We start from the raw sequence: 13,543 nt of genomic DNA on the forward strand, positions 1-13,543 counted from the left end.
CAGAAGCAGTTCTGAGTAGACACCATACTGATGTACCTGGGAATGAGGGGCCATTGGTCCTCTAAGACACACTGACGGAGCTACTTGGGTACAAGTCTAGCTGTAGAGTTGAGAGATGGCTCAGTGTCTGTTAGACACTCTCACAGCATCACCAGGGTTCAGTTCTCATCACCCACATGGTAGCTCCTACCTGTCTGTAACTCCAGTTCTGGAAAACCTATCGTCCTCTTCTGGTCACTGTGGGCTCCTGCACACAAACTTGTGGTACACATAAACTCATGGAGGCTCACATGCATACACTTGAAATAAAAATAAGTAAATTTTTGAAAAGGGAATCCAGCTGAGAAGTCTATTTGGATTTTAATTTATTCTAAAACCTGCTGTTGTTTACACATCCATTTTTTTAATAAATTTTTTTCAGACTGTGTATTCTGATTTGATCACTCTGTCTATTTTGGGTTTTTACTCCCAAATGGCTTTCATTACTGAAGGTTTTTTTTAAGTCATTAAAGCATCTGTTGTACAAGCTCTCCACCCCCACCCCACACACTTATTTCTACTCAGAGCTTTCCTGGCATTTTTGTGTGTATTTGATTGTATTTGTGTGTATTTGATTGTATTTGTGTGTATTTGATTGTATGAAGGAGCCCAGAGCTTAGCTTGTGATTTATTTTTCTTCTTTTGAAAAAAAAATCTCATGACTCTTTGTGGAATTATTTAAGAGGAATCAGATTCATAATCTCTGGAACAGTGGCATATTTGTAGCATTCAGATATCTATCGTTGCCAGTAGAATTCTGTGGTTCTTTTTGAAAGGGGCTTGCAGGGTGTTTTATCATTTCCAGCCATTTAGGGCTGTAAGCAAAATTTTTTCCCTGTGTTTTGGGGTTTTGTTGTTCGTCTGTTTGTTTTATAGTGACTACTACAGTGTAGGAAGTCTTTTAAAGATTCTCTTATTGATTATGTAACAAGTCTCCATCGTGACCGGTCTCCCTTCTCTTATTACCTTGAGGATGGTCCTCCAATTCCTTATTTGTCACATCACTTTCTTTTTCTTTGCCTTGCTTTCTAACTAGAAAAGGATGTTCAGTGTTCCAAAAGACTCTCCTGTAACTATTGAAATATTTCTCTTTTGATCTGGAGTTATGATTCATCAGACGAGCAATGGATTACAGCTGTGTTGTTAAGGTCCCACCACCTCCTTCTTCTCTGTGGTCATGGCATATCATCCCTTTAATACTTTAACTTCTGGATCTCATCTGTGCCCAAGACTATCTGAATTCCAAACATCTGTTGCGGGCTAGCAACATGTCCAGTCTCAGTAAGTTTCTTCCTCCAAGGGGATCCTGCTTCCTCCCCTCTCCTCCTCAGCAGCACAGAGGGTACTCAGTTGGTCCTATGGGATGACTGTCACTGCTACTGCCCACCTCCAGCCCACTGAGACACTGGCAGGTACAATAACCTCATAACAGGGTATTAGAGATGTGGTGTGAAGGGGCGGGCTTTATGGCTTCTTAGAGGAGATACAGATGGGCAGGGATCATCTGGAAGACTTTGAATGCTGTCTGAGTTGGTGCAAGTGAGGCTAATCCTGTGGCTTGTCACTGTGACTATGTCACTGAGAGGCACTTTCAGGAAACAGTCGTAGAAGACCTTTCTCCGCAGAATCTAGTCTCTTCTCTACAGAAGAGTCTAAAGACTATAAAACTTAAAGAGCTATGGAGCTAGCTCAGATGGTAAAGTGCTTGCAAGCATGAAGACATATGTTCAAGACCCAAAACCTAAATTAAAAAGCCAGGCATGACAACACACTCATTAATCCCAGTCCTGGGAGAGAGAGAGAGAGAGAGAGAGAGAGAGAGAGAGAGAGAGAGAGAGAGAGAGAGAGAGAGAGAGAGAGAGATGCATGCATACACATGAATTCATGTAATTACTCTTTATAGAGCAACTTGATGCAATGCTCAGTATCGGCCTCCCACGGAGGACTTGCATATCTATCTGACTGGGTCTGGAGCTGATTTAGAAGAAAATAGGGCATCTGGAAGTTGCTGTCGTGCAGTGAAGCTGGGCCTTGTTGTTTAGTTGATGCCCAGTGATCGCTAGCTCCTCAAGCCTCAGGAGGTGGATGCAGGTCTTCACCAGTTATCAGGAGTGCTGCTCCCAGGCTTCATCTCACTCACAATGTGCAGAAGAAATGTCTGTTCTGACAGGAGGGGCCTTGAAGTCTGGATCTGCTGAGGAAGAAACAAAACGGTGATTGGCAGGCTCTAACTATGTACTTCTGAGGCAGGGATTACAGGCCTTCCCCAGAAAGGCCTTAGGCTAAATGGACTCAAAAATACAATGCCCCATGGCCTTTTCCTGGTCTAGACTCCTCTATTTGTCCTAATCATTCTCAGGGCTGTGCAGAAATAAATGAAGGCCTGCAAAAGACTTCAGTCTGTCAATTCCCACAATGTGTTTCATTGAGTCCAAATGGCCAGTTCAGGCAAGGCACAGATCTCGTCCCCAGTGGGCCTTCCATCAGAGTTTCTCTCTGAGCTCCCAGAATGAGGCCCATGTCCTTCGTACCTTGCTGAAAGCATAGTGAATGTGCCTCCCTCCATCCAGACAGAGCAACGTCTTTTGTGTAAAACATCTGAAAACGACATTTGATGCTTCATAGTGGGGTGCCATGGCTTTTGTTTGGATTTTTGAGATTTGAGCAGTCAGTAACCATTTTTGGATAGGTGCATGAAATGGTAAGATGCTCTTAGCTTTAATGATTAGAATAAAAAAAAATGGCTGTTCTGGCAGGAAGTAGTGAGCTGTGACTTCCGGTAGGTTCTTAGCCTGGACGTCAGTAATCTCGGGTGCCTCTGTAGATCTGAGCCACTGCTGTGGTAGATGATGGTGGTGCTCTTTGTGGACAGCAAAAGCAGCTGAGAACCAGGGAAGGTGGTACTGATAGCACGCTGAGCATTAGCCTTCCAGCAACCTGACCTACATTGGGGAGAGATGCTTGACTGCCGTTAGATTCATTTCTGGATCCGCAGTGCTGTCTGCTTTGTAACTCAAAATTCTACTGAGAAAGGTAGATGAAAGAATCAGTCAGGAAGCCGCTGGCCTGCCTCTTAGGAGCTTATGCTTGGGGACATTCAATAAGCATAGGCCTCTTACTTTTAGAGACCTCATTTTGTTCAAAATGCACCCTGCCCAAATTGTCAATGCTTTGTAATTATCCAAAATGCCAAGGCATGCTATGAAGCCCCTCAGACACAGAGTAGAACTGTCACAATCCCACACACCACCTCTACTGATGTGGGACAGCCCCAGAGCTGGACGCTACACCAAATCCCAGCTTCACCACTTCAACTTCCCTGCCCTTTCTATGCCTTAGTTTCCCAATCTGTTTACCATAGATGATAACAGGACTTACAGAGTTGCTTGCATGTTAAATTAATCAACATAGATGGCTGCCTGGAATAGGAGCTCATAGGGATTGGGGATGTAGCCCAGATGGTGGGGCGTTTCCCTAGCACGCATGAAGCCTTGTGTTGATCTGAAGCACCATATAAGCAGTGCCGTGTGGGTTGCTTATGCCAGCAATCCAGCCCCGAGAGAGGGAGGCAGGAGAATGCACAGTTCAAGATCATCCACAGATACATGTGGCCTGGAGGTGCTTAAACTATAGGAGCACCTACATAAGTAATCAGTCCCTTGTATATATAGTGAAAGTGTTTTCTATCATATGGCCTTGGTGTTTTGGTAGCTTGTAAGTCATTGCTATGAGGAGTTAGGGATAGGACATAACATTGACATTTTAATAATTCTGTGCAGTTACCACATTCCTTGTATGATGCTTGGAAAGGGGAAGGGCAGGAGAACCAAGGGCACCCAGCTGTGATACTGGAAATGCCACCGCCAGTGACAGATCCACTTTTCCCTGGCGTCGTGATTTATGGGGTGAGACTGTGTTGAAAGTAGGGGTTCGAGCCTAGTTATTTCCACTTGACATATAAAATTTTTCCAAAGTAAAAAATTATTTATAAGCCCAGTTACAGTGGCTGCATAATGAAATCACTCACACTCAGCATCCGTAACCTGGAGGTGTGCTCTCAGTGCTGAATGCTTGGATTACTCTTTTCTCTTAGGTAAAGGGCAGGGATTCTCTCACCTACAGCATGGGAGGGATCCTGTACGCATCCATTTCTGCGTGGTTTAATCAGCTATCTCCTTATCCCTAACTTGAACTCCCAGAAGTGAAGTCACTGGGTCAAAACAACGAACCATTTAAGACTCAATAAAAAAAAACAACAAACAAACAAACAACAGTTTGCTAAAAGCATTACAGGCTGGTAGTCAGTTGCCACACACTGCCCTTGGCTAACCTGCCATTTCTGAATATAACATGGGAAAAAGAAGCAGAGATCCATCCGAGTTTCTTGGTCCTCAGCAAAATTCAAAGAAACGGGAAGACATATTTCTGGAGAGAAAATTGAGAGCCTGGGACTCCATTAAGAGACATTTTTTCCCCCTGTGGAGGTGTTTTCTTTTTTGGTTTAGAAACTGTGCCTTTCAGCTTCTTCTGAGCTGGAGTGTTGTATATTTCATGGTGTTCACGGTTCCTATAAACCTGTGTCTGGCAGAGACTTCATTCAGCTTCCTGACATCTCATCAAGAGCTGGAAGAGAGGTGCGAATTCTTGCCTGGTTAGTTTCCACAATGCTGCTGTTTAGCACCATCTCTCCCAAAGCAATATGCACTTTACCTGAATTAAACATGGTCTCTAGCTCACTAGCTCAGATGAAGCACTTGTATGAAATGTCTAAACTGTGGACAGACTCATCAGTAGGCGCATCGTTCTCAGCTCCATTAACTCCAACTATACTGGAGCTGTTGAGTGGCTTATCATCTTCATAGTTAAAGAGACAGCATTGGGTGGAGAGAGATGGAGCTTTCTCACCTTGGTTCCAGAAGCTGTGCAGCTATTAATCCCCACATGTTTACAGCTCAGAGAAAAGTCAGATCTGCTCTTGTTGCTATATATATATCCTAGGACAATTCTCAACATGTCTTTCTCTGCCCAAGGTCTTTCCAGATGTAGTTGTGTATGTCTGTAACTGAAATCTGTATAGCTCATGGGCAACAGTCCTTGATGACAACTTTTTCTAGCGTCCCTCATCCCTTCTCCTGCAGAAGTGTGTTCCCCAGCCTTCCCTAGCCATGAGGGGAAGGCAATCTCAGGAGAGCCATTTTGGCTTTATATCTGAGGCTCTTGAGAAATGCTAACAAAGTTTCTTCAGACTGTTTCAATTAGATGGAGGAAGGGATAAAATATTCTCAAGAGAGTAGACATCCTGAGTGCCTTTGTGACTAGTACAATAACATAGATGAGCGAAGGGTATCATTGGACGCTATGGAAATCTAGATCATTTTGAAGTTCACTGAACATTTTTCTTGTGTGATCAGAAACAAGTAAACAAACAAAACAAGAACTAGAGATAGATCCACATTGAAGCCAGCAGGCAGCCTACACCAAGTTGCCCTAGCTGTGGTATCAACATGACTTCCTCTGACCAGCCTGGCCTAGGCTATCATATGGATGGCTGCCCAGCTGTGTTGCCACTGCAGGCAAATGGGGTGATGGATAGTGCACTCTCTAAGCTGTGTCTTCTCTCTCCTCTGCCAGCTACACGGTAGGCATTGTGCAGGAGAACAACGACCAGGTCTGGAAATTCCAGCGGTACTTCCTGGTGCAGGAGTACTGCAACCGCCTAAACATCCCCTTCCCCTTCGTCGTCTTCGCTTATTTCTACATGGTGGTGAAGAAGTGTTTCAAATGCTGCTGTAAAGAGAAGAATATGGAGTCTAATGCCTGCTGTGAGTGGATCACCTACTGGGGGTCAGGTTCCAGAGAAGTGGGTCATTTTAAGGGATGTGTGGTCTCAATCCCTACAGTCTGTTCACTGTATGTTTCTAAAGGTCAGGTGTCAGGGCAGCCAGTGCACGCCTCGAGAGACAGAACTGTTTGGGAAACACTGAGGGGCTGCTGGGTAGGCGTGTTTAGGGAAATGATTTCGGGACAAACATAATAATAACATAAATAAGTTAATTTCCCCAATAGGATACATGGATGGTGTGAAACCATGGGCTTAGTTTAGTTTAGTTTTTTTCTTGGTTTGAGAGGAGGGGTTTAGTCCACCAACCATAGGAGGACTTTTTTTGTGGGGGAGGGGGTTTGCTTTTATCAGTCAGCTGTCACTGTAATGAAATATCTCAGGTAACTAACTTATTAAGAGCAAAGTTTCACTTGACTAAGTGCTCGGGATTGCAGTTCAAGACTGGGTGGCTCCATTGTTTTGGGCCTGAGAGTATCATGTAGATCACTAGCCAGGGAGGAGGGGTGATGCATAATGGGCCTCGTGATCTCTTTTAAGAGCATGCTGAGCCCCAACTCTTGAAGGTGCCACCACAGTACCATCTTGGAAGTCAACACTTCAACACATAGGGATTTGGAGAAAAAAAATATCATGTAACCAGTGTCATTCCACTTCTGGTCCCCAAATCTTCATGCCGATCTCACAATGCAAGACACAGTTATTTCCTGCTTAGGGTACCCGAAGTCTTAACTATTATTCTAGTATTGTTCAAACATCTAAACTCAATGGGTCATCTAAGACTCTGCACAAACTCAAATGTGAGTCTTTGTAAGTATCAAAGATCCATACTTCCAAGGTCCAATGATGGGAGCTTATCCAAGGAAGGAGACAGCATCTCAAGGCAGATGAAGACCCAGAAGAGCTAATTTCAAGTCCTCAAGCCCCATACCTAGCATCTGGGGAACATGGAGGCAGAGAGTGACCTCCCTGAGTGCTGCCTGGCCCCTGTCATTCCGCTGGCTGCAACCCACAGTGCACAACTCTCCAGAGAAGGTTTTCTTTGCTACGCGTTGTCTACAGCATGCTGTTGGAAGCTCTGTATCCTTGTATCTCCATCAAAGCACCTTTCTCATGGCTCTACTCCATTCTGCTCCATCACAGGATCTTATAAGGTGCCTGTCCCTTGACCACAGTAAGCTGTGTGTGATGCTCTGGTTGTTTGCCTCATGGCATGTGACGAAATGCACATAGACTTCCACTACCAGGTTTGCGTATCATGTTAGGCTGACTATGCCTCTTTGAAGGAACTCCAAATATTATACTTCACAAAGTAAAAGTATTACTTTTCTAGATATGATCATTGGTGGCAACTTTGACAGATTTTACGTGTTTGAGAGCCATCTTTTTTATGGGAATCTTTATATTAAGCTGGAGGCAAGATGCTCCTGGCTGACCGTCAGTACCATTCCTGGAAGTGTGACATGTAGCCTGGCTTTCAGAATATAAACACACCTCCAGCTTTCAGTCAGCCTGCAGCAGGAAGGACCTTCATCCTCAACTTTAACTGTGTCATTCCAAGACACTAAATGGCACTTTGGAGGTGTCACTAACCATTACACATGTGTAACTGCCTTCCTTGATGAAAGTATTTTGACAAGTTGGATAAGTGGCTGTCTTTCTTCCCATTATTTTGTGGAGGAAAACAAATTGAGCCATTACTAACTAAAAGAGTGGAAGCCTTTCTGTTCAGTATGGGAACTGAATGTGCAGATCTAGAATTCGAAAGTACTCAAAACCCACATGTAGATATCAGAGGTGTTTAGTGCCATGCCCACTTCTATATTTGGCTCTGTCTTGAGATCGTGTTATTAATGAGGGTGTCTCCAAATCTGGGAGAAGACCGAGGGGTGAAATCAATGCCTTAGGAAGGCTTACACATTTCCAAGCAATGCATAAAAGTCATAGTGAGGAAAAGGAGCTGAGAGATGGCTCTGTTGACAAAAGCCTTGCCCCCCACCCCACCCCCAAACATAAGGACTCAGTTCAGATCTCTGGCACACATGTGGAAGGGCAGACGTAGTGGAGCATGCCTGTAATTCCATTGCTGGTAAGGCAGATCCAGGAGGTTCCCCAGCTTGTCCACCAGGTACTCTAACAATCAGTGGGCTCCAGGTTCACTGAGAATCACAAAGGTGGACAGTGGTTAAGAAGAACACCTAATGCTTACCCTCTGGTCTCTACACACCTGTGTACACTTATGCATCCACACAGGTAGACAAGCTATGTACATATAGCCTACACATGACCACATGTATATGACCACACACACACACACACCTGTTGCAATGAGGATGGATTTGACTCAGTATAAAAACAAAGACAGGGTCTAAGTAACACTCAGTGTTGTCTGGAAATGAAATGAACATTCTAAAGAACTGCCCCACACTGACTCAAGTTGGCCATGGACTGAGGTGGACTTTATGTGGTAAAAGTCCATTCTCTCAGGACCTAATACATCCAGCCTGGGATTCACAGAACCAGGGAGTTCAGTGTCAGGAAGGCAGATCAGCTCCTGGCTTCAGACTTGGCTTAAAAGAGGAGGACAAAATGCACCTTATTGAAGAAAATAAGAATGACAGTGGGAAACAAAACCCTGTGTCTAACCAGTCAACAGGAAGGGGTTTCAGCTTAAGGAAGCAAGCAGGTGTGTCAGAGATGCCTGTTATTTATCCTTCTCCTGGGGGAGAGACTGGGAGAGAGATGCTGTATGGACAATTGGAAGAAGCAATGCTATCCGCCCTCTTCCAACTGACCTCACTCTCAGGAGGAGACAAAGAAACAGAAGGACAGGTCCCTGCTTCCCAGCAGAGCCAGAGCCCAGTTCCCTCACCAGAGACTCTCCAGCCTGCTGAGTCACCATAAGCCCACTTGCTGCCTTTTGGAGAGGACTAATTCTCGAGCACACAGCACTTTGCCTTTCCCAGGGGTTCCAGCTGGCAGGACATCCTTAAGTGCACTTTGTTTGCCTCCAAATGATGGGGCACATCATGGGTTTAATTTTGAAATTGCCCTTCTTTGGAAGAAAAATACAAATAATGTCCAGAAAGGCAGACTCATAACCTCCTCCCCCACTTTTTACTTGTTTAGCAATATCTTCAAGTCAGAAAAAAGTATGTACATATATGCATATACATTCTCTGTCTCTCTGTCTATGTCTCTCTATCTCTCTGTCTCTCTGTCTCTCTGTTTCCCTCTCTCCATATATATATACATATATATGTATATATATACGTGTGTGTATATACATATATACATGTATATATATGCATACACATACACCCACACATATTACACCATACATAGTCTTTATAGATCATTTGACTACAGAAAAGCACAATAGGGATCCAGGACAGATATGGCTGCCACATAGAGATAAATATCAACACTGGCATTGACCCGGGGTATAGTATGTCTATCTATTCACAGGATAATTAATTCTTTTATATGGCTGATAATGCAACATAAAACATGTCTAATATCCATGAACATATAATGTCTATGCTAAGGATTTCATATGCTGTGAGATATCCTAATATATGGATAACCAAGTGTCCCTATTGTTAAATGTATAGTTTGATTAGGATCTTTATAAAAAAGATTTATTTTCAGTTTTTAGTTGTATAGGCGTGGGTCTCCATGTGAGTGTGTGTATACTGAGTGGAGATGCCCACAGAGGACAAGGCAATGGCTCCCCTTAAGCTGGAGGGGTAGATGGTTGGGAGCTGCCTAATATGGGCACTCGGAACCGAACTCAGATCCCCTGGAAGAGCAGCAAACATTCACAACTACCAAGCTGTCTCTCCAGCCCCTGGTTTGGTTCTTAGTAATATATGCTGTCATGATTAAAACGTGATATGCGCCGGGCGTGGTGGCGCACGCCTTTAATCCCAGCACTCGGGAGGCAGAGGCAGGCGGATTTCTGAGTTCGAGGCCAGCCTGGTCTACAAAGTGAGCTCCAGGACAGCCAGGGCTACACAGAGAAACCCTGTCTCGAAAAACCAAAAAAAAATAAAAAATAAAAAATAAAAAAATAAAACGTGATATGCGTACACTTCACCACATGGATCATTATTATGTTAGTTCTAGAAGAGAAATGTCTAGATACAGAATATATTGGCACTAACGCTTTGTGTAACATTTCTCACATCCTTCTCATCCTCCATCACCATTAAGTTGGCACAGTGGATAAACTTCTCCCAGAACATGGGTAGGTGCTTTCTATATTTTTTGCTGGGACAAGTATGTCCATTACTTTAGAGCCTGCTAATTTTTTCAGTATAGTTGGTAGAAACGCTAGGCCACCATTTCAGCTAGCCTGTCCTTGACTGTTATAGAAGCTGGCCATTTTTCTTGGCTGCTTGTCATTTTTGTTCTGGCTGCCTGTGTCTAAAGTTTCAATCTTTTCTATGATGAGTTCTAAGCATTTGGTTTGAAGGAAAACCATTAGAAACTACTCCGAAAAGCACTTGAAAAGAAATCGGTTAGGAACTGTCTTGAAGAGTAGTAACAGTCAGCTATTTAAAGGTACAGGTGTGTTTGCTGTATGGAATTTTCTCCAACCCAGTCACTCAAATATTGATTGATCCCCGATTTCTTATTCCAATTAAGAAAGGTATTAGAGTTTATAAACTCTAATATGAGAATACATGCGTATAAATGGTAAGTTAAGGGTAAAAACCACACAAATCTATCCCAAGCGGCCACCTCCACAAATATCTCTTTCCTGTCCCCATGAACTCTTGGGGTTTCATGTCCATTGCAAACGTTAGTGATCTTGATGATGTGGTCTTTGTTTGGTCTTCATCTGAAAGTCTCAGACAACATAAGAAATTGAGATAAGACCTACCTGGAACACATCCCAGGCTACTTGTATAGGCTAGTTGCCCTGGTTTATGTGAAAGGGGAAGAGTGGAGGGTGGAGGTAGGGTTTTTTTTTTTAAGACCCAGACCACCTTTTTCAGAGTTGAATCAATGTCATCAGATTCCTCTCCTCTGAGGATCTCTTGACTTTAGACTGAGAGTTGAAAACCTGTACTCATTATCCAACTTAATAGGTCCTCTTTTCATGTCATCAAAACAGAGGAGGTGGGAACACCAAACATGAGCACCCAAATTATTAGTGGAATGATCTGGCTAAGTCTCAAAAGACCCAGACAAGGTTTAACTGGATCCTTATTTAGAGTAAATATTACATTCTTAGTTCACACAAGTGGTCCCCACACTTATTCTTACTGAGAAGTTCATCAATATTCTATTGTTCTTCTCCTGTCACTAGTAAGAAATGGTAGTCAGATCAGCTGGTGCAGACAAATCTAATTGTCCTAGTTTCAGAGTCTCGTGGGTGCCTGGCGGGCATTGATTTGGGAAACAGAGGCAGACAGGCAACCTGAATGTTTTTCCTTTTCTCATTATTTTAGGTTTCAGAAATGAGGACAATGAGACTTTGGCGTGGGAGGGTGTCATGAAGGAGAATTACCTTGTCAAGATCAACACGAAAGCCAACGACAACTCAGAGGAGTATGTCACTCACTCACCTCTGTAGCAAGGTGCCCTTTGTATATGTAGGATAGTATATGTAAGAGGCAGTATATCTGAGCATGCTCAGTAAGGAATGCTTTCATTAGAGAGTGAGAGTAACTCAAAAATATTACCAAGGCAATTGCAATAAATACATAGATATATGTCACTCTCTCAGAACAGGGAGAGACCAGACCTTAACTAATATGATTGTTCCCCTAAAGGGCATAGAATAGAAAGTGTCCTTAGAGGCTACATCTTTCTCTTAGAATAGCCAGATATCCTGTGCTCTAGGCAATGAGATCTTGAGCGTAGAAGGGTAGACATTTGCCTTTACAGAGCCAAGAAACAAAAGCCACAATCACAGAATAAGTTCCAGGAAGACTCAGTGGTCATGGGCAATTGTGTTATCTTGTAGAGGCCACTGGCATATTTATCTTTGCAATGTTGAAATAGAGAGATAGAATTGGCTTGTTACAAGATATCTCTGGGAAATGATGACTATCATACTTAAATTTTATGGAATTTTTAAAATAAATTCCTATGTGTCTCCCAGTCATTCAACTTCTTGAAGAAGTAGGGAAGTCAGCCAAATCTACAGATGGTATATAAGTAGTGTATCACGGAGTCTTTGAAAGCCTACTCTTCCTATTGTTTAGGCTGACCTTCCTCAGTGTCAGCTGTCACTTTTCCTAAGAGTTTAAACACACTTCAAAATATGCTTTAACCTGTATGAGTAAATATGAGTGCAACCAATCTCTTTGTTAGAATTAGCACAGCTACTAAGGGCTATAGGGTACTCTTTCTCTTGAGACAACATGGATGCCCTGTATTCTAGACTCCAAGGACTTGGATATGGAGGAAGGTAGATCTTATGAGTCAACTCTCACCACCCCATCAGCAAACATAGGATTCATTTTCTGTCTTTGGGAGCAAGAAAGGAATTCTGCTTTGTTTGGGCATAAGGAAGAACATCAGAGAAACCAAAGCAGTTGACCCTGACCTGAGCTGAAACTGAAGAATACACACACACACACACACACACACACACACACACACAATGTCTTATGTCCTTTGAAAGATGAAAACATGGCCAAAAAAAGAGTCTCCCCTTTCTCTTACTTTATTTTTTATTTTTTAATTTCCTTGCAGGATGAGGCATCGGTTTAGACAACTGGACTCAAAGGTATGACTCAAGATTCTGGAATGATTTGTTGTATCTTTAATGTCTTTTGGCTATAGGCTGGTATATAGGGTCAGAAAATAAAGAAGACATTCATTGTTTAAAAATTAGACATGTTTCTTTCAGCTGTCTGCATGATTCACCTAAGAGCTGGAGCCTGCAGCAGAATTACTTCTTAAGCTGCCAGCCTTTGTGTGGAATAGCCTAGAAGTGCCATTTCTATTAGATTTAACTGTCAACTTGACACAATCTAAAACCACTTGAAAAGAGTGTCTGAGTGAGCAGCTGTCTAGATAATTCTTGTGTCCCATAACCATGTCTGGAAGGGATTGTCTTGATTACATTAATTAATGTAGGAAGACCAAGCCCACTGTGGGTGGCACCATTCCCTGAGTTTGGGTCCTGGACTATGGAGAACAGGAGCTGAGTTTAGGCATGCATTCATTCTCCATGATCTTAATGTGGATGTGATATGACTAGCTCCCTCTTCTGCCACTATGAATATATTTAATGTATACATTGCAAAATGATCACCACAATTCAAACAGTGTTGGAAGCCCTAGCCACACAGCACAGTGTCCCCTGCATACCACAAGCTGTCTCACTGCCGTTGCTTCCCTTTCTGTTGCCTCCTCTGTCCTCTTTCTTCCCACGCTGAGCAACTGTGCTTGCTTTCCATTCAGAGAACTCTGGGGATCACCTTCTGAATTTCTGTTTCTAGAGCAAGCATTGAGCATCTTTTTATTTTCCTTTTAAATTGACTTTGATTTTAAACAGCTCTCTTGAGATATCATTGACACAAACCCAATATATTTGAGGTAACCAGTTGGATATTTTGATTCTAATATACATTGCAAACACCAATTCCACCACATTCCAGTACAGCTAATTTACATCCCTACATAGCTACTATCTCTGTGTGC

The 13,543-nt window shown here is 43.0% G+C and overlaps 1 protein-coding gene across 3 annotated transcripts in view; it reads left to right on the forward strand.

Annotated features, from left to right (window-relative positions):
- The window catches only part of Trpm8 (transient receptor potential cation channel subfamily M member 8), an 84,070-nt gene that overhangs the window by 62,006 nt on the left and 8,521 nt on the right, over positions 1-13,543 (forward strand). For all 3 annotated transcript variants that reach the window (XM_029483630.1, XM_029483643.2, XM_029483635.1), the window contains 3 exons: positions 5,671-5,861; positions 11,338-11,437; positions 12,590-12,623. In XM_029483630.1, coding sequence (XP_029339490.1) covers positions 5,671-5,861; positions 11,338-11,437; positions 12,590-12,623 — 325 coding nt within the window. The remainder of the gene's footprint in view (positions 1-5,670; positions 5,862-11,337; positions 11,438-12,589; positions 12,624-13,543) is intronic.

The sequence above is a fragment of the Mus caroli genome, unplaced genomic scaffold (genome assembly GCF_978045245.1).
Source record: "Mus caroli unplaced genomic scaffold, Mus_caroli_1 scaffold_1, whole genome shotgun sequence".
NCBI lineage: Eukaryota > Metazoa > Chordata > Mammalia > Rodentia > Muridae > Mus > Mus caroli.